Raw genomic sequence first — 20,953 nt, 5'->3', positions numbered from 1 at the left:
CCCTAACCCATGGTTCTCGATCCCCACCCCCCCAGAGGGTCCCCCATCCTCCTTTCAATACTAGCATCTTTCGGTACGAGCATCAAGGGCATCTGGCACCCGCAAGCCCCACAGAAGCAGCCTCGGGCCCAGCATGGCCCGCCTTACCTAAAATCCTAGTAAAACCATTCCTAGTCCACACACTGCCCCCTGCACAGCAAAACTGGTCACGAATCGTCCACTGCACCCACTCTCCCCGCTCTTTGGTCTCGTGCTCAAGGCTCTACTCAGTATCCTGGCCGCCCAGCCCCCCCCCCCATCCCCGCCCCGTGTTGCCAAAGCCAGGGGCAGCTTCTCCGACCTTATCCTCTTTCAGGCATGTGGCCCAGCCTGCCACTCCTTCCTTCTCTAAACCCTCTCTCTTGGCACCCGGGACCCCAGGGTCCCTGTTTTTCCTCCTAATTCCACTGGCTCCTTTTTCGGTCTGCTCCACTGGTTTCCTTCCCCCAACATCCTCTCACCAACTGGGGGCGAATGGTGCCCAGGGGACGTTTGTCTGGAGACATTTTCAGTTGTCACACCTGGGGAACTACAACGGCAATTTAGTACCATAAATGCCGCTAAACATCCCCCGATGTCCAAGACAGCCCCCCACAACAAAGAATCATCTGGCCCCACATGTCACTACAGCTGAGGTTGAGACCCTGCCCTGAAGGGGTGGGGGGGTTCCAGAACTTTGTCCTGGGCTCCCCTTTCCCTGCATGCCTCTCCTGTGATGTCATCCATGCCTGTGGCTTTAAATCCCATCTGTCTGCTGACGGTGATTCCCAAATGTAACCCTGGTCTGGCATCCCCCCAACCCCCAGCCACAGTCCTGCACCTCCCACCGCCTGCTGTGTCCCCACTTGCACGTCCCATAGGCACTTGGCACACTACCTGCTCACCCAGGGGCACTTGCTTTCTCTCATCAAACTTATTCTCCGCAGCACCCCCTCCAACTTCTCCAGCTCAGTAAATCCACCCAGATACCCAGAAACCTGGGAGTTGCCCTTGACCCCTCCCTTTTCCTCTCCCTTGACATCCAACCCATCAGAATGTCACAGCTGTTCGGCTTCCAAAATACCACCTGTCTCCATCTTTCTGGCTACCTACCACCTTGTCCACACCACCAACACCTCTTGCCTGGACAACTACTCAAACCTTCCCAGTCTCCACCCTCGCCTCCTGCAATCCGCTCTCCACCCAGCAGCTGTGGCCACCATGTTTTTAAAGTAATCTCTGCACGCAGCGTGGGGCTCAAACTCATGACCCTGAGACCAAGAGTTGCACACTCTACTGACTGAGCCAGACAGGCGCCCCTGCGGCCATCATTTCTTTTTTAAGATTTTATTTATTTGAGAGAGAGAGTGAAAGAACACGAGAAGAGGGAGGGTCAGAGGGAGAAGCAGACTCCCTACTGAGCAGGGCCCCGATGCAGGGTTCCATCCCAGGACCCCGAGATCATGACTTGAGCCGAAGCCAGACGCTTAACCGGCTGAGCCACCCAGGCGCCCCGCAGCCACCATTTCGGAATGTAAATGAGATCCTGTCTCTCTCCTGCTTAGCACCCTCTCGTGGGTTCCTGCCACCACTGGAATCAAATCTAAGAACTTTCGTGATGTGTCCCTCCCTCTCCAAACTCAACTTCTCCACCGACTTCTTTCTCACTGTGTCAAGACACAGGGGGCTTCTCTAGTGAACAAGCCAGCCCTTTCCTTTCTTGGGGCCTTTGCTCCAGCTGTTACTTCTGCCCAGAGTCCCTTCTCTCGCTTCTCCATGTGGCCTCCCTCTTTCCCTTTAGGTCTGAGCTCAAATGTCACGAGTATCACCTCCTCAGCGAGGCCTTCTCTGACCCTTTTTTCTAAAGGCAGCTCCCTGCTATCTCCGCGTTTCAAGGCACTCACATCACCCAGTTCCTTTTCCCTGAGTGCTTATTGCAGCCTTGTGATGCTGCTTGTGGATCTTTCCAGTAACTGGGAAGCTCCTGGGGCAGGGAGCCTGTCTCTCCTCTCATGTCCCCATCCAAGAGCCTAGAGCGTCCCCGGGCACGGCGTAAGTCCCATCAATAGTCACTGAATAAATGAATTAATCATCCTGGGAGCACACTGACGGCAGGGGCTCCATCTCCCCCATCAGACCGAGGCTCCCTTCCTTGGGCTGGTAGCCTGCCCACCACTCCTCACCCACCACGGGCCTCTGCCCTCCACACAAACCAGGTGAGGAAGCTCAGTGGCTGGCAGGTCACACAGCCACGTGTGGCCATGAGCCCTGCCAGCCCCGGCCCCGGCCCTGCAGGACCCAGAAAGGATCATCGGAGCAGAAGACAGCCTGGCCCTCCAGGGTTTTTTTTTTTATATCAGAGTGCGGTGGTGGCAAGGTGCCCCTTTGAGACTGAACCAGCTAGGTGACCTTGGACGAGCCAAGGCCCCTCCCTTGGCATCAGTGTTCCCCACTGGTAAAATGAAAAGTGTACCAGCTGGTCTCCAAGGTTCTATCCGGCTCACGTGCGAGGTCTGTGACTGCAGGGACCTGTCACACCCGCCCCCCTCTGCCTGACAGCAAATGGCCTCCAGACAAGGCTGGGGGCTGGGTGGGGGCTACCCAGGAGAGGCTAGACTAGCTGTAGCAGACAACATCTGGCTGGCAACCAGTTCCCTGGACAGACGAAGGGCCTGACGCTGACTTGAGGACCCCTCTTCTAACTCCCAGGCCACAGCACCAAGGGGACAAATGAAATCAGGTCCTGGCCGAGCCCGGAGCGGAAGGCCCTGTCCTCCAGAACTGGTCAGGGAGCAGGAAGGGGCCAGCTCCCCTCCCTGCCCAGGAGACGCTGTGGTGGGGCAGCCAGGGGCCATCCAGAGCTGGGGGCCAGGCTACCCGGCAGGCAGGAGTCAGCCTTCTCCCCAGGCCCTCTGAGGGGCTCCAACTTTGGGCTGGAAGGGTTTGTCCACACTGGCTCCCCTTCCTCAGCTCACACAGCTGGCCCCTGCTGCCCCTCCTGGGCAACCACTCCTGCCATCTTGCTGGCTTTCCTCTTTGGCCTGCATTCCCCATGTCCTCTCAAGGTGCAGCCAGTCTCTTGCCTTCTCCCTCGGTGCTCCCCAGCCTGTGGCGGCACGTGCCCGTGCACACCCTGATGGACTCCCTCCGAAGTGCCACGCCCTTGGAGCCTCTGTCCCCAGGACACCTCCATGTCCCAGGGCCCTTGGACTCCACAAGTTGCCAAAGGAGCCCTTGGTGTCCTCTCACCAAACCTGCCCTTCAGTGCCCTGTGGCTCAGGGGAAGGCCCCATCACCCCCACAGCCATCATCCGCCTCCTCCATCGTCTCTCACCTCCCAGCCGTCAGCAAACCCAGGCCATGGCCTCCCTCAATCTCTCCAAATTGTGCCTTCCCCTCGGTCCCATGCCAGGACCTGGGTCAGGGCCCCCACCCTGACTCACCTGGACAACAGCGATGGCATTGTCTTCTCCTGTCACAGACGTGACCCTTGCCTCCTAGGCTTACACACCTCCCACCCCCATCGGAACCCCTGCAAAGGCTTGCTGTGGGGGATGAGGCCCTGCGAGCAGGCGCCAGACTCCCCGCCTCGGCCTCCCCCTCTCAGCCTGGCCCTCAGCCACCCAGCACGCCCTCCATTCCCCCAGACCATCCAGGAGGGTGTCTCCACTGTCAGAGCACTCCCCTCCCTCCCTGCTTTGTGGATTTTCACACACCCTTCATGTCACAGCCTCCTGGACACCTTCCTGCACCCCAATGAGGTTGGGGTCACCTACTACACACCGCTCTGCTCCCCTCCTCCCCCATAACAGTCACACACTGGCAACTATTATGCACCACGTGCTTTCTCAGCTCGCCCTGAGGCCCAGCAGGGCAGGACCAGCCTGGCTGCCTCTCCATGAAATACCCAGAACCTCGACCACGAGTCGGGAGCACGGCAGGCACTTGGTCATTACCACGGACTGGACGAGGGCACAGCTGAAAGACCTCCCCGCCTGGCCTCCCCAGCTCACTTCACCTCACAGCAGCCCAGGGTGCAGGATAACCCTGTCCCCATCTTACAGATCGGAAAAGTGAGGCACAGGGGTGAAGGGGGCTGCCCAAAGCCTTATGCTGGCCATGAGGGGCCGGGCAGGAACTCCAAGTCTGTCTGACTTCAAAGCTTATGTTCTCTCCCCGGGTACAAGACCCCTAGAAGGCAGGGCGGAAAATTCGAATCATAGCAGGAGAAGAACTCCCTGGGCCCGGCCCCGGGTACACTTTAGCTCAGGTCAACTCGTTTAATCCTCAGCAACAGGTGTACGTGCTAGGAGTTGTCGTTAGCTCTATTTACAGACGAGGAAACTGAGTCATAGACAGCTGAGTCACCCCAGCTCCCCCCAGCAAGGCCTGATGCAGTCAAGGGCCAAGCCCAGGTTTATGCTAACCCGTCTGCTCAGCTCTGCTGCGTCTCCTCCTTCCTCCTCAGCCACCGCACGGCCTGGAAAGCCCTTCACACTCCGTGGACCCAGGGGCCCCGCCCTCTCATGCTGGGATCCTGTTTGTCCCCCTGCCACCCTCGGGCCCAGCCGCTTTCATCGCTCACCTGGATCGCTGTGATGGCTCTTAATGGTTCTTCTTGCCTCGGGTCAGCCCCTCTCTAATTCATTCCCCAGGAAGCCAAATGATAAGAGGCCCCGTGGCTTTCAGGGGCCCTCAGGAGAGAGACTAAAATCTCTCCTCGTCCTGCAAGACCCTGCCTTCTTTTGGGGTCTCAGCTCCTCTAAAAGAATCACTCTGGCCTTGCTCCCTTATTTTCCGTGCGCCCCCGTGTCCTTCTTTGGGGTGATGTGCCAACCAAGCATCACTGTGGGGTGGTTCTGTCCGAATTTCAGGCACACTGACTGGACCCATCGCACAGCAGAGCCCATCTCTCTGGTTCACCTCTTTTTCATGAGTTCTTTGGGTCCCCCAGGAAGTTCTTCCTGACATCTAACCTCCACCCCTCGTGCTACAGCCTCTGCTGGGTCTCTTGGGCTCCAGAGGCTGTGGGTGGGTGCAGAAGCCGGAGAGTTCTGCCGGAGACGGCTTCCTTCCACTTCCACCTCATCCCGGCAAGCACCTTACCTTCCCCTTCTTGGTGAGGACCTGCTTATAATACAACCAGCCTTCTCTCCTGATATCGCTGAAGGTTGCGTCTGAGAGGTCAGAGGTCGAGTGGCGCTTAGAGGGAGCATCGGCATCTTCGGATGTGCCCCAGCTATCCAAGGACTGCAGTGAGACGACGGAGGGCAACTTAGGGGGGCTCCCACGGTACCAGCATGCCAGGAGCCCCATGGGCCTCCCGCAGCCACACAGTCCCGGGGTATGCCTGGGCGACGCTCTGCTGTGCTGTGTGGCCTCACGGGCCCCTCCTGCCCTCTCGGAACCTCTGCGCTGAGGCCATGGGACCCATGGGCTGAGGAAGCCAGAAAGGAGGAAAGGCCGTGGCCTGCCGACCACATGCCTCACCACACTAGAAAAGCCAATCTGGAACCTCCCGTCATTTTATAGACTTGAAGAAACTAAGGAAACAGAGGAAGTGATTGTGTCGACATGGAGTTAAATAAACAGAGGAAGCAGGAACATCAACAGAGGCTGAGTTAGGGGAACAGGTAGTCATGTCCACAAGGAGTTAAACAGAGGAAGTGATAGTGTCAACACGACTCCAGCAACAGAAGTGACAGGTCAAGGGAGAGTTAAGTAAGCAGAGGAAGTGATAAGGAGTAAGCCAGGTGACGATGTCCTCAAGGTGTCAAATGAACCAAAGATACCGATGGTTTGAAATCAAATGGCTTTTCCAGGCTGTCCCTAATCACAAAGAATGAGGGCCATTTCAGAACTGACCCCAGGTGGTCCCCAGGTGAGGAGCCTGGGAACCACAGCCTGTCCATCACTCTCAATCCTGGGTCCCCCTCCTTTCCCGTGTCCCCTGCACCCTGAAGACGCCACGCAGATCCTGCCCGATGGCACCCGGGGCGGGCAGTTTCAGGTACCCACGGGGAGCAAGCAAGCTGAACGAGCTCCCTGTCCTCGCGGAGCGTACATGCTAGTGGGGACACAGGCAAGGAAGGAGGCAGACGCGTCAACTGTATCACGCGAGGAGGGCGGAGGAGAAAAACCGAGGTGCCGCAGGGAGGCATGAAATGTCAGGGATAAAGGCTAAAAATCTCAGAGAAGTTCGAAAAACCGGAAGAAAGTAACCAAATGAGTCATGTGGCTGCGGAGGGGTGTGTGGAAAGGGCATTCGAGACGGGGGCACGGCAAGGGCCCCGGCCTTGGGTGCGAGGGTGCAGGTGTCTCTAAGTGATGCCGGAGCCCACACGGCTGACGCCAGGGCGATCGGGCACAAAGCAGGGCAGGGGAGACAGGAGTAGGAGTAGACCATCTCCGGCCCCTGGGCTCCACAGCTGAGGCACCGGGCGCTCCCTGACCCCCGACACTCTCGCCCGCACACACACTCACCACTCACCCCATCAGTGAAGAAGCTTCGCAGCATCCGCAGGCTGGGAACTCGGTTTGGCAGGCGCCTGGGGAGTGAGAACGGAGCGTGAGGGCTGTGGGAAGCACAGCTAGGACTTCCCCCCCGAATCCCAAGGCTCAGGAGCCTTCCAGGGAGGGAACTCATTGCCCTGGTGTGTAGAGGACCACGAGGCCGAGAGCCCCGTCCCAGCCCAGTCGGGGTGGCCGTGATGGCCGCACCCCATCCTCACCTCAGAGCCCTGCCCTCTTCCCGGAAGGTGTTGAGCCCATCGTCACAGGACTTGGAGCGCTCTGTGGTGATGGCCAGCAGGTAGGAGGAGCGGCGGCCGGCCTTGATGCTACCTGCAAAGCCACCCACGTTGGGCCACAGGGTCAGCAGGGCGGCAGGGTGGGGGGTTTCCCAGAGCCCTCCCACCTGGGCTGGGCCCGGAGGTGACTCTACCCATGGGGCCCCAGGGGTAGCAGAAGCCAGCAGGAAGAGCCCAGACATCAGGCAGCAGGCCCAGCAGAGACCCCCGAGGACTAGGCAGCAAGGGGGAGGATGGGGCTGGGGTTCAGAGAGCACTCACTGCAGTCCTGGGAGTAATGGCGGCCGAGGGCAAAGGTGAAGGTTGGGGAGGATGGGCTGGTGCCCAGGACGGGGGCTGAATTCATGGCGCTGGAGACCACAGCGGAGGCAGGGACATGCTTGGCTTGGAGGTCAATGCTGGGGCTGGTGGGTTCATCTGCAAGCAGAGGGAGTGGTGGATAAAGGTGGCCGCCCCTACCCCCAGCCTCACCTCCAGGCCCAGACCACATCCCCAAGGCTCAAGTCCCCCAAGGCCCTGCTGGCAATAGGTCCATGGCCAAGGGACCCCCTACCCCTCCAGACTGTGAGCGTGGAGGCTCAGCCCCTGCCTTCCCCTTCACACCGAGGTGACCCAGGCATGAGATCGAGCCACACTCCCTAGACTGGGCTCCTGGACTAGGAGTCTGTCTCCCGAGGGTAAAGACTGTCTTCTCCATCTTCTTCCTCAGACTGGGAGTAGTTTGAAAATAAAGGTTTCACCTCTCCCCCCAGCCCCAGAACTTAATAAGGCTGTGTCTGCCTACTCAGGCCGAAGGTCAGCTGGGGAGGCCAGGGCTGGGTCTCCTCTCCCTGGTCAGGCCTCTTCTCCCTCACTCCCACGACTGCACCTTGGGTGAGCTCACCAAGCTCAGCTCTAGGTACCATCTCTCGGCTCTTGGCTCCCGGTCTCATGATCTCACATCTGGTCTTTCTCTCAGGCCCATCCTGCACCCTCATGGACACAGTTAGCAAACCCTAAACCTTGTCCTGCTCCACTCTCATTGCCAATATGGAAGTGAGGCACAACCCTCGGCTAGGCCAGAAACCTGGGAATCACCTGGCCTCTCCACTCTCTTGCCTCTCCCTTATTCAACATCTGTTCCCCAGACAGCAAACCTTCAGTGTCCCCTCTGCTCTCAGGATAAAGTCCAAATTCCCCTGAGACTGACAGCCCCTCTGGACCCATTCTGATGACCTGGAAGGGCACCCTGCCTCTCTCACTTCGGGGTCTTGGCATATTCTATTCTCTACCTGAACATTCTCCCCCTGACTAACTCCTTCTCATCCTTCAAGTCTTAGCCCTAAGCTCCTTTCTCCGAGATTCTCTCCTTGGCTACCACACCCCAACCTAGGCCATGTCAGCCTTCTGTCTCCTCGAGCTCCCTGTACTCCCATCACATACACACACCCTGTGGGGTTGTTCTTTTTCGATTATCTGTCCCTGCCGCTGGACCACACACTCCAGGAGAGCATGGAGCCTCACACAGGGCCTGACACAAATATTTGTTGGATGAATGGATGGATGGAGGGTGGATGGAAGGAATGAGGAGTGAAAGGAACAAAGGAAAATAGAAAAAAAGATGGAGGGATAGAAGGGAGAAATGAATGAACAAACAAAGGGAGGAAGGAGAAAGAAAGGGAGGAGGAAAGAAGAAAAATGATGAGTAGGTGGATGAGTGGGTGGGTGGATGGGTGGACGAAAGGAAGGAGGGAGGGAGAGAAGAAAGGGAAGACAGAAGGAAGTAAAAACAGAGAGCTGAAGAGAAAGAGGGAAAGAAGGAAGAATGGGAGGGAGAAAAAATGGCTGGAGGAGAAATGAACAGAGGAAAGGATGACAGAAGGATGCAAGAGGGCACAGGATGGATGTATGGATGGATGAACGGACGGACGGACAGACAGAGAAACAGGCCAATCCCATCAGCACTCAACCCAAAGTTTTGCCCATGGTGACAGGGGGGTGGGGTACAACAGGGCACAGAGGACCAAGTCTCCCAAGACAGCCACCTGGACCGTCACTCACCAATGAAGGGAATGGAAGCCAGGGAGTCTTCAGTAGTGGCCAAAGGGGCCACCTTCCGGCCCAGGCGTTCTACTCGCCCGCTGGTCTCTGGCTCTGGGGACTCTTCACCAAACCCAAGGTTCATCTGTCTTGTGGGGGGCAGCTGGGCCTTGCGGCCGGTGGGCGGTTTCTGCCTCAGGATCACCTCGTCGCGACGATCCTTGGCGGGAGGCTCCAGAGCACGGGTGCTGGGTTCTGAGCAGACAACCCTGGGTGGTTCGGAGGCCTCTGGTGGGAACGATGCCGGGGACTGAGCCAAGTTGAAGGTGGGCAGCCCCCCAAAGGGTGAGTCCCGGAAGGAGAGCGCGTGCAGGAGGCCAGTCCGGCGCTGGAATGATGGACTGTAGCTCCGATAGCCAATGTACCCGATGTCATCCAGGCCTTGGAGACCAGGTGGGGGTGGGGCCTGGGGTGCGGGAAGGTCCCTGGAGTTGCAGGCAGGGGTGCGGGCAGACGGACGCTGGGAAGCCCAGCCACAGCGCTCAAAACGGGGTGACACCAGTGCCCCTGGCCCCAGGGCCTCGGCGGAGCGGGTGGCCCGGCTCAGGTAGTCGTCAGAGCGAGCTCGGTGCCAGCCTTCCTGACCCAGCTGGCTCAAGGCACCCTGGGAGGTGGAGCAGGGCCATGGGCGGTGGGCAGTCACGTCCTCCAACCGGTCCTGGGAGGCACTGCGGGCCCGGGGGGGCATGGCAGGGCACCGTCTCTCCCCCGCCCTGCGGGGTACCTGGTTTGACAGCCAGTGTGACAAGGCCTGCTGGCACTCCAGTCTGCTGGGAGGCACCCGGCCGCCAGGCTCAGGGAAGGCACGGGGCGTCCGGGGCTCCGAGGGGAGGCGGGGGAAGGCACCGGGGCTGGGGCGGGGCTGGCTCATCCCTAAGGAAGAGTTGTCCGGATGGGTACGGGCAGCGGAAGGGACGCGGGGCCCCGGGTCACTCCAGGCGGCAGGACTCCGGGGGTCACTGGGCAGTGCTGAGAGGGGCTCAGGCACCATAGTGGCCCAGGTGGAGACCCGGGCTGGCGCGGCGTAAGTCTTGCGAGGGTAGCAGATTGGGGGCGGCTCTGGGATGCTCCGGGCCTCTCCAGAATAGGGCTCGTTCCCCTTCAGGTAGGCGTCCTGGGAGTAGGCCTGGCCGGGGACACAGAGACAAGTGAGCAGGGCGGGACGAGTCCCACAAGGCAGAGCTAAGCATCCCTGGGAGATCAAGACCCCAGAAAAGCGGACTGAGGGAAAGGATGAAGCGGAGGGAGCTCTGAGCAGGTGGGAGAGGGAGGGCATGCTCCAAAGAGAGTCGGGGGGAAGGGAGGGAGAGAACAAAGAAATTAGAGGCCTTTGAGAGTCTCACACATACACACACATGCACACACATACACACTCTGTCTCTCTCACTGAAGACATAGCCAGGATTTCTCTAAGACTTATGACAAGGACAGCCTTTAGCCACAAACATTCCAACATCTGTTTTCTGGGGTCCTCCCCCCATGCTGGCATCAGGCGCCTCCCTGCTTCCTTACATCCAACGGTGCCCACGGCCCCTCTGGCAGAGCCGGGAAACCCCACCAGAGACCAGTCTAGGTGGTCAGAGACAGAGAGGGAAGCCGACTAAGGGGTGTGTCCACGGCGGGATGGGCTGGGGGTGGGCGGGGGCTGGGAAAGCCCAGCTGTCCCTCCATCCCCTGGACCCTGGACGGGGAGCTGGGCCGCCAGAGTGAGGAGAAACTTGCCTACCTCTTGCTCCCTCTGGGCCAGGCTTGGGGGAGGGGCCAGACTGCCTAAGGGTCCTTGGGCCACCTTCTGCCACCCCAGGACTGGAATCTGGCACTGGGAGCCCAGGCTGACGCTGCATTGTTGAGGAGTGACAGGGCCGGTGCCCAGGCCCAGCCAAAAAAGGAGGCAGCCCCCAGGGACAGCAGCCTTGTGGCCCTGGCCTAGCCTGGCCCTTAATGGGGGCGGGGGTGGGGGGGGGAACTATCGCAGCCAAGTAGCAAAGGCTGGGAGGGTGAAACACACAGACACGCTCACGCACGGGGGGGGGGGCGCGCACGCGTGCATGTGCCACACCACAAGGAGATACCAGAAAATACACACCCAAAGACACACACACGCAGAGCGAAACACAATGAGACACAGACACACACAAGTAACTGTCCCTCCGGTCCCAGGCACACACATCATGTGATGAGGACAAGCTAGACCACACCCCCCCCACACTCAGCCCCCTTCGGACCCACACACCCCGCCAGGGACACTCACATACCTCTCCCTCCTGCCATCCTGCCGGCTCCCCATTTCCCCCCCACCCCCAGTCTGCCCTCCCTGCGGCTGCCCTCAGCCCCCACCGGCTCTCTCTCGGCTGGCTGGCTGGCTGGCGGGAGGAGGAGGAGGGAGGGGAAGATGGGTGTGGAGGGGCCTCGCCGCGTCGGCGGTGGCGTCAGCAGCTGCCGCGGCCCCATTGGCCTCCAGCCTTGGCTCCCAACCACAGGAATGCCTGGGCCCCACCCTCTGGCTGGCCCGGGATGGAGGGGCGGCGGAGGGCCCCAGATGCTGACATCTGGGACTGCCTGCCCACCCAAACCTCGAACCTCTCGGTAACAGAGCTCAAGGCTGCTGCTCTCCGCACCCCTGCCCTCCTCCTGCGCCGGAGAGATCCCGGGAAGCCCTAGATCCCGCCCTGTCACTCCCTCATTGCTGGACTCGCCTCAGCCTGGGGGAAGTGTACCCGCAGGGCCTTTGAGACTTGTGGGGAGCCATCCACCTCTCTGGACCTCCAGCCTTACCTCCCCCTCCCCAGAAAGGACAAGAGGACAATCCAGGTCAGAGGGTGGAGGTTCCCAGAGGGGCATGGTGCCAAGCATGGCACTGTGATTACAGTGATTATGCGAGCACATCCAGGGCAGAAGCCAGCCCAGTGGCTCCCAGGGCCTCCTGGGTTTGGCCCTCAGCCTTCCCCCAGGGGGCAGTGACCTTGGGGGCAAGCAAGCTGGCATCTGGCTGAGACCCATGAGATCAGGAAACTGGACACTGGGCAGAGAGGACTGCTCTGGGCTCTGGGCTCTGGGCCAGGACTGGGGTAGGGGTGCACAGACAGACGGCCTATGTATGTGTGTATAAGCGTGTGTGAGTGCATGTGCACAGTGTGTGGGGCGGACAGGGACACGCGTGAGTGCAGGGTACCCTGCATGCAGTCTGGGCACCTGCTCTGTGTGCGGTGGCCCAGGGCCAGGTGCTGGGTGTGCCGCCGTGCCCGCGGAGGGGGGAGGGGCACTTGGCCTGTGCATCCCAAGTGTAAGCTTTGGTGGCGGGGCTGGCGTGCCAGGCTGGAGCATGCCGTGATGTCTGTGGGCACATGCGCTGTGAGCTGGGCGGAGGGTAGGTGCTGTGGGGTTCCGTTGTGTGGCTGTGTATCTAGTGTGTTCTGTTTTGGGTATCAAGTGGTACGTGGGGTGTTGTGTGAACAGCGGCACTCGAAGGTGGGGTGGAGTGGGGTGGTGCGTGTATGTGTGTGTGGACACATCTACAGGAGACACGCTCACCCGGGGCCAGGCAGGGAGGGGGTGTGGACAACAGGCTCACGGGAGCTGACAAGAACGTGCCAGTCTGGCAGGGCCCGCTGGGCCGCCCTCCTTCCAAATACCCTGGCAGGAATCCTGCCTGCCAAGGCCAGCGCCTGCCCCTCCCCCAGCACAGAGAGCAGCACTGAATGAAGCAACAGCCCGTTCCTGCCCAGGGATGGGCCTGGCAGCCCCGGTTGGGCAATGCCGGGCTGGTGCTGCCCCCCTGCCCCTGACACTCTTCTTTGCCTCCCAAAGGATCTAACACAGAAGGGAGGCCCAAAGAAAAGGGATGTATCCTGCCCCCAGGCCCCAGGGGCCCTCCGCCCCAGACAGCAGGGCAGGACTCACCAGCTGGAGGATGTCTTCGTCCTTGGGCATGATGGAGAGTTCCAGAGTATCATCGCTACAGAGACAGGGCAGGGGGTCAGGCCAGGCTGAGGCAACAGGGTCTGGGAGAACAGGGATCCTGGTCGCCAGGGCACCCCCCCCCCAGGGTCAAGGGGGTGGGGTGCAGGGACTCAGTGAGTGGGCTGGGAGCTATGACAGGAGAAGGAAGGCAGGGGGCGCTCACCTATCCTGGATCAGAGTTATGACCTGGGAGTAGGTCTTCCCAACGACGCTCTCCCCATTCACCTTCACCAGCCGGTCTCCTGGAGAAAAGGGGTAGGGTCGCAATGTGAGCAGGCTGAGGGGTGGCAGAGGTCCCTCCTGAGAACCCCATCCCGGGTATGGATGACAGCGCCAGGATCTGGGAATCCCATCCCAACGAGAGGGTAGGGAGAAGAGACCCAGAGAAGTACAAGGAGCTGCGTACCCGGGACACCTCACCTGTGCGCAGGCCCGCTCTGTGGGCGGGGCCGTCATCCTTCACATTCTTGACGAAGATGGTATCCATGGGCTCCAGGCGGTGGTGCCGGGGGGAGGGTCCTGGTGGGCATCAGCCAGGTTAGCTGGGGGTGGCTGCTGAAGGTCACACCCATGCACAGCTACACACACAGGGGACACACACTCAGAGAAGGATCGCACTCACACGGACACAAACACGGACCCGCTCATGGAGACGCGGATGCACGGGGAGACAAGAGGACACACCCCCGGGGGGAACAAAAACCCATGTGGAAGAAAACCTACACAGACACACAGGGTCACTCAAATGCCTCTCGCGTCCCAGCACTGTGCCAGAGAGCGGATTAATAAGGACGGACGGACTAAAGTGGGCCTTGCCCTGCTGGAGCTCCCAGGCCAGCGGGGCAGAACGTCTGCACCCGCAGACCTGGGGAGAGTGGCAGAAAGGCCCTGCAGCTCATAGACACTCAATGCCCGCACCTCCCCCCACCCTTTCCCCAGGGTCAGGGTGGAGGGGGGGCTCTAAGCAGAGGCCTCCAGATCCTGAGATGGGTGCTCACTGCCTCGTGATATCACATTACACCCCAGCAATTATCCTCTGCAGCGAGCTGTCTCCATCAGGGGAATGGGCCTGTTCTAGGTCAGCTGGCTCTTGCCCTCACCCCCATAAGCCTTCGCAATGGGGGACTCGGGAAGACAGTGTCACCACGGCTGCCCAGCAGAAGCCCCAATGGCAAAGAAAGAAGGCTGCCCGTTTTTAATACCCTGGGTGGCAGAAAGGGGTCCTTTGAGCTAGCAAGGGTGACAGCCAGGGGAGTTAGGCCCACATCTGAAAAGATAAAGAGCTCAGGGCTCCCCTTATACCCAAGAGAACTGCAGTGTCTCTATCCCTGAGGACAGCCATTGGTCAGCTGCACCCTACCGCCAGCCCCCAGGCTCTGCACCCCTGTCCATGCCTCAGTCTAGGCTGGGAGTAACTCCCAGGAGCCAGGGGCCAGGTCTTAGAAAGCCATCTGCTCCCCAGAGCACCCCCCACTCCCAGTGTGGAATGGACAGGCCCAGAGGGAGAGAAATGTGAGAAAAGAAAAGAAGGATCGAGAGAGAAAGAGAGAGAGAGAGCAGATATCCAGAGTGGACATAGAAAAGAGCAAAGACTAGAACAACAGTGGGGAGGGGCAGCAAAATCCAGGGTGACTTGGGGTAGAGGGGGGAGAAACAGAAGCTAGAGGATGGGCCCCAGCCTTGGCACCCACCCCCACCACTCCTTACCTCTTCCTCCTCGGCCTCCATTCTCTTCCTCCTGGGGGGGACAGAGAGGTGGGTGTGGGCCCTCCATCTAACCCTCAACAGCCCCACCTGGGTGGGCCCCTCAAGATCCCCCACCAGCCTCCCTCTTATCTTTCCACAACTAGCCCAGTGCCCAGAGGGGGCTGGAGGGGTGTCAGTGGGGACATCAAGTCCCAGGCAATGTTCTCCAGTTACATGAACCCACTCTCATCACTGACGATCCCACAGCCTTGTATCTCAGCCATCTGAAAGCCCCCAATCCAATGGGGGATGCATGACCCCTTCCCTTGGGGAGCTCAAAGCCCGATGGAGGCAGTTCCAAACACGCTACCCACAGAGAGGATCCAGGCAGACACAGATAAGCAGGCAGGACAAGTGCAAACAGTGGCTATCAGCTCTTAGAGAATGGAAGGGAAGGCCTGATTAGCACCCCTCTGGGGGAGGGGATTTTAAGGCAAGTTTGAGGAGGAAGGGGAGAGGGCACCATGGGGGAGGGGAGGGGCGTATGCAGGCAGGCGGCAGAAAGAAGCAAGCATTCATGGGACTGGATCAGCTGAGCTGAGGAAGAAAGAAAGCAACAGCAAGCCGGTGCCAGAAGGCAGACTAAAGCATTCGGGGTTGAAAGGAGAGAAGAGCCAGTGAAGGTTCCTGGGTGGGAGAGTGGATGTGAAATAACAGTTAGGGAAGAAGATTCTAGTATCTAGCAGGGCTAAGAAATGGAGTCCGGGAGACCCATTAGGGAGGCCTCTGGGACCATCCTGATAGTGAGGGGGAGAGTACTAGATTTGGGGGGGAACCAGAAATGAGGGAAAGGAGAAGGTCAGGGAGACAGGACCAGGCAGCAGGACGTGGCACATTAGAGCCGGATGCGAGGAGGGCGTTGTCTGATCTACCATGCTCCACAGGCCATCCATCCTACAGCAGATGACAGGGCGTGACTTGTCCAAGGCCACTCGGGGGCAGTAGCAGAAGCAGGGCTGAAACCCAGGACTATCTGGCACCCCGGCCGGACACGAAGGCGGCTGGGCACTGCTGGAGAGCAGTCCCTCTGCCCACCCTCCCCGCGGGGAGTGTGCATGCTGCTGGTGTGAGCCGACAGCAGAGCAAGCTGGTGGCAGAGGCAGACGGATGCATTCAGACGGCTGAGGTCCCTGAGGGCTCCCAGCCCTGGGCAGGTTCTGGAAATGGGATGGAGCCTGTCCCTGGCCTGCCCTGCCTGGGGTCTTCCAGCACCCCACATGAGCGAGGGCTCTCTGAGACAGGCCTACCACCCAGCCTCAACCATTCAGGCTGCTTCTGTTCTGGTCACCCCTCAGCAGGGTCCGCTGAGAGAAGGCGGCAGGGGCCTGGTAGGAGGGACATTCTGGGGAAAAAGGAAAGACTGGAGTTTCCAGGGACCTAGGAGGCTGGGGTCCTTGGGCGTCAAGGGGGGGCTGTGCCCCTCCCTCTCACACACCATCACCCTCGGCTTATACTCTTAAACGCAACTGCAGCCGATGGGAACCGTTATGCAGGTGCTCCCAGATTCACACATGGATGAAGGTGCACAGTGGCGTGCATAAGAGATGCGTATTTACAAATACCCGGATGCACATGCCCAGATAGACAAGCACGCTTGCACATGGCCGGTATACTGTGCTTCCAGCTGCACACAAGAGAGCCATGCAAGTCCATAGACACAGGCAGCGGAACCCAAGGCCTTGGTTCTCGGGCACATGGGACCGAGCTCCCCAAGGGAGAACCGCCAACAGCTGGTCCCAGCCCTGAGGGAAGGGGAGAATGGGGTTCACTGACTCCAAAATAAATCTGTTTTCTTCCCTGCTGGGAGAGAGGTGGGGGAGGGAGCAGGGCCCTCCTGGGGAGCCCTGGTTCCTGCCTAGGGTCCCCTCACTGTCTCCCTGCAGCCTGCTTCCCCGGCAGGGAGGCCCTCCCCCCTCAGCCCACACTGTAGGTTGGGTACAGCAGCCCTGGTTCCTGGACTCAGACAACCTGACATTTATATTAGGGCTGGAAGAGCTCTCAGGGGTCAAGTAGATAAATGGCCTCAAATTATAGCAGGAGAAATGGAGCCCAGAGAGGAGTGAGACCCCCTCAAGGTCCCCAGTGAGGGAGGAGCTGCAGCGGGATTAGAACCCAGGGCAGCCGCCTCCCAGCCTGGTGCTCTCCAGAACGCAGAGCACTCCAGGAGGAGTCTCCGAGGTGTGTTAAGACAGATTCCGCAAGAGCTCAGCCCAGGGAGGGGGCAACGAACCCAGCTCAGAAGCAGCCCAAGAAGACAAAGTGTCCCCAGAACTCCATCTCTCCAAGAAGGCTATTCACTTTCCAGAGGCCAAGAGTCTGAGGGTGGGCTCCCCCGACAAGTTCCTTGCGAACCGTCCACCCTGCCCCTTCTCCTGGGAAGACCAAACCCGGAGCCATTAGGGAGCTTGTCCACACTCACACAATGCAAAGGACCCAGCCAGGGCTGTGCCTGCTGCTCAGCGACCCTCCACCCAGGCCAGAGAAGAAGGGCTGTGGAGGGAGCGGTGCAGAGGAAACTCCCCTCCCCCCTTTAAAGCTCCGTGAGGCCAGGCCAGCGGGCGGCTGCTGTACCTTCAGGCTGCAGTGCACGGCTGACTCGGGGGGGTACACGATGAAGTGGCGCAGGGTGAAGCCAAAGCCATCCTGGAGACTTTTGCGCAGCAGCAGCGTCCGCGGCCCCTGCCAGGGGAGGGGGCGCCCAGGGGAGCACCCATCTCTCGGGCCGAGTGGCAGCTGTGGGAGCACAGGGAGACAGGGTCAAGTGGCCGTGTGGTCCACGATCCCAAGTCGGCACACTGCCTCCCACAGCCAGGAGGAGGGAGGGACTGGGCAGTGGTGGGGAGCGTGAGCACGCCCCCCCCACCAGGTTCCAGGCCCCCTCCCCTGCTCCCGACCTCCTCCTCCTCTCCTCTTTCCTTCCTCTTCCACCCTCATCAGCCCAAAGCTGCTGCTTTCTTTCTTTCCCCTCCATCCCCTCCTGACACCCTTGCCTCCAGGGAAACAAGTCCCCCCAGCCAGCCAGGTATTCATTCAGGTCTGGTCAGCGAACGTTCACTGAGCACCTACTATGCTCCGGGAACAGGACACACAGCCTTCTTGCCTGGGAAGTGCCTGCTGCACCATCACACACACACACACACACACACACACACACACACACACACGCAGGCAGACACAGACACGTCCGCATGCACTCCTGCAGATGGAACACACCACACACCCACAGCAGCACACTCTTGTGCAAATGTGCACACGGACAGATACACAGAGGAGTATACACATGCACACTTAGACAAATGTGTGCACATGGGTCTCACACACGCACGTACATACAGACACAGGCACACGGCATATGCTGCAGACATACAGACACACGCACGTGCCGACAGACTGGCGTGCACGCACGCAACCTTTATGAGCAGCAGCGGCAGCAGGTGGGGGACTAGAGCCACAAGGGAGCAGCCTGGACACCAGACAACTGAAGGGACTTCCTGAGGCTCCGGAGCCCAGCCAGAGGCCTGGCTGCTCGCTGGCCCTGAGAGGAGAAGCGGGTGGGGGTGGGAGAGACAGTCCGCTGCCCTCTGGCCAACTGGATGGAATACTTGGGATTCCCCAAGATGACAGGGCAGAGGATGTCTGAAGACCAGGGTTTGGGGCACACAGGTCCATTTCTGGGGCAAGAGGGAGAAGAACACGGACACCGCCTAAGAGAGGGTTCACTTCAGGTCCCCCGCACAGATGCAGAGAGGGGAAGTGGGTGACAGAAGGGTGTCAGACGGATGTGTGGCCAGGGCGGCGGACGGCAGATTGGAGAAGAGAGTGAAAAGCTAGGATGCCTCCCTCAGGGCTCTCTAACCCCCAACCGCAGGCATCCTGACCTATCTGAGGGCCCTCATCCAAACCGCAGAGGGCAAGAAGCCCCTTCACTCCTACTCTTGACAGTCCTCAACCCCCCACTCCTCCTTGGTACCAGGCAGGAGTCCGCAGGGGAACAAAGGCAGCTGGGTGTAGAGGGAAGAAGCCCACTGGCTCTGGGGTGAGGATCTCTCCCCCCCCCCCAGGTAAGTCCCCTTATCCCCTGCCTAAGAGCTGGAGAAAGTTGCCACTTGGATGAACCGATACTAAGACGTTCCTTCCTGTATCCATCCCCCAGCCTGTTCACACTTCTGGTGGAAGTCAGTCCTGCGCCCAGCCCTTTTGCTAGGGATTTCTTTTCTCTTTTCTTCTTCTCCTCCTCCTCCTTTTTTTTAAGATTTTACTTGTTTAAGAGAGAGAAAGAGAGCACGAGCTGGGGGAGGGAGGGGAGAGGGAGAAACAGACTCCTTGTTGAGCGGGGAGCCCGATGCGATGCAGGACTGGATCCCAGGACCCTGGGACCATGACCTGCGCTGAAGGCAGACACTCAACCGACTGAGCCACCAGGCGCCCTTGCAGGGGATTTCTGTGTGGGGTGGGAGGTAGGACTGTCGTCAGACAGGCCTGGGAGAGGGCATGGACCCTCAAGTCTCAGAAGATGAAAGAAAAACATGACAGCGGCAGTCCCAGCGAACGCTGCCAGGCGGAAGGTGCAGGGGGCCGAGCGAGGCTCCAGGCCCGGGAGACCATTCTCATCATAGCCATCTGGAAAGCTACCAGGTGACGTTGGGAGTGCTCATTCCCCTGAAGGGTCCAAGCAAAAGCTGGGTGCTCCCCAGTCCAGGAGGCCTTGACTGAAATTCCAGCATGGGGCAGGAGACCCAGTGATCGCCCCTCGGCTCCTTTCACGGGTAGCTAGAGCCCCACCAGTTCCTCTGAGCCCTACACCCCCATGGGGGGGTCTGAAGAGTCCAGAGGAGAAAATTCTCTGGGAATTCTGCTGAGGTCTGAAATCCCCTGGATTTCCTATCTCTGCTAACCCGGCAAGGAACTGATCAGGGAGAGAAGAGGGCCTGGGGGGCCCTCCCTACCTGCTCCTACCAGAAGCCCCTGCTCCTCCCCAGTGTGGGCTGCCTCCCCTGCACACCCGCTGCCCGGGCTCAGAGCTGAGGCTGTTTGCAGGGCCCATTGTTTTGCTGGTGTCCTGGATTAAGGTTTAAGCCACCAGCTGCCCCAGTGACGAGAAGTGGCTGGGACAGGTCCCCGCATGCCCCCCACCCCTCCTCCGGCACACATCCTGCCTGGAGTTGCCAGCTGCCTGGGGGTGCCCCTCTCTGGGGGCCTGGCTATAACCCAGGACAGGGGTGAAGGCCTTCTTCTCTCAGGTCCCCTCTTGGCCCAAGCACCACTGGCACCCCCTCCCTTATCTCTGCCTCTCCCTTTCCTCTTTTCCTTCCTCCCAGTCTCCCTTCCCCCAGCCCTTCCACCCTGCTCCTGAGAACGTCAGTGTGGTAATCCCCCTGCCACAGCTACTACACCCCTGCCTGAAGTGGATACACCACAGTCCCCATCAACAGCTAGATCTGGCGGCTCCCCTGTGGGAAGTTCTTCCTTGGATTAAACCTCAATTCTTCATGCTATGATGCACATTTCCTCTCCTTCCCTCTGACCTGGGACAACACTGGGTCTGGCTCTCATCTTGACAGGGAAGGAGCGGATAGACACAGAAACAGAGACGGAGCCAGCAATGGGAACAGAAAGGCGACTAGACTGGGAAGGGGTTCAGCTCACACACATCCCCACTTGTGCCACTCTGGGGGAGGCACAGAGACAAGGGGATGGAGAAGGAGGGGCTGTGGGGGACACAGGGACATCACTGATTACTGCTCTCCTGGCCCAGATCTATCTCCAAATGTTCTCAGCCTCATGTCAGGAAGAGACATCCAGAAACGCCAGCTGATGGTGGGAAGAGGGCAGATGGCCCCAGGGCCACAAGTTAGAACTGGACACGTGGTGGGTTAGCAACACCGGGAACCAGAACCCAGGAGTCCTGCTCTTCCCCCGTAGGAGCAGAAAGAGGTCATTGCAGGGAGCACAGCGTTCATGCTGGGCATGGCGCCCACTGTGACTCACGCCCTACCAGCCCGGTCGATCCCGGACATCAGACACACTGTCCCCACCCCCTATCGCCAGCCCTGTCAGTCTTCACCCTGAGATCACTCACTACCTGCCACCTCAGCCTCCTGTGCCCACTAGCAAACCCTCCTGTGCCCCTGTGCCCACCGCCCCTACCAGGGAGAGGGCCGAGTGGTGCCCTCCACTCCACTTACTACCACCCTGGCCTGCCTCTGACTTGGGTCCCTGCCCCGCAAACTCCTCAGGACTCCGTGCCCTAGCATCTCTCCAAACAACCCCGGTCCCTTCCGTCCACTGCGGATCAGCCAAGAGGCTGGAGCCACAGCAGGCCACCACCCAGACGCGGGGGG

At 59.8% G+C, this 20,953-nt stretch overlaps 1 protein-coding gene across 1 annotated transcript in view; it reads right to left on the bottom strand.

The window, feature by feature from the left end:
- ARHGAP23 (Rho GTPase activating protein 23) overlaps positions 1 to 20,953 on the bottom strand; it is a 71,090-nt gene that overhangs the window by 24,684 nt on the left and 25,453 nt on the right. The window contains 10 exon segments of the mRNA XM_034640676.1: positions 5,105 to 5,268; positions 6,509 to 6,566; positions 6,750 to 6,861; positions 7,089 to 7,244; positions 8,868 to 10,032; positions 12,807 to 12,861; positions 13,030 to 13,108; positions 13,287 to 13,385; positions 14,574 to 14,604; positions 17,184 to 17,345. Coding sequence (XP_034496567.1) covers positions 5,105 to 5,268; positions 6,509 to 6,566; positions 6,750 to 6,861; positions 7,089 to 7,244; positions 8,868 to 10,032; positions 12,807 to 12,861; positions 13,030 to 13,108; positions 13,287 to 13,385; positions 14,574 to 14,604; positions 17,184 to 17,345 — 2,081 coding nt within the window.

Source organism: Ailuropoda melanoleuca, chromosome 13 (genome assembly GCF_002007445.2).
Source record: "Ailuropoda melanoleuca isolate Jingjing chromosome 13, ASM200744v2, whole genome shotgun sequence".
Lineage (NCBI taxonomy): Eukaryota > Metazoa > Chordata > Mammalia > Carnivora > Ursidae > Ailuropoda > Ailuropoda melanoleuca.
The sequence above is the reverse complement of the archived record's forward strand: the minus strand, read 5'-3'. Positions and strand labels throughout refer to the sequence as shown.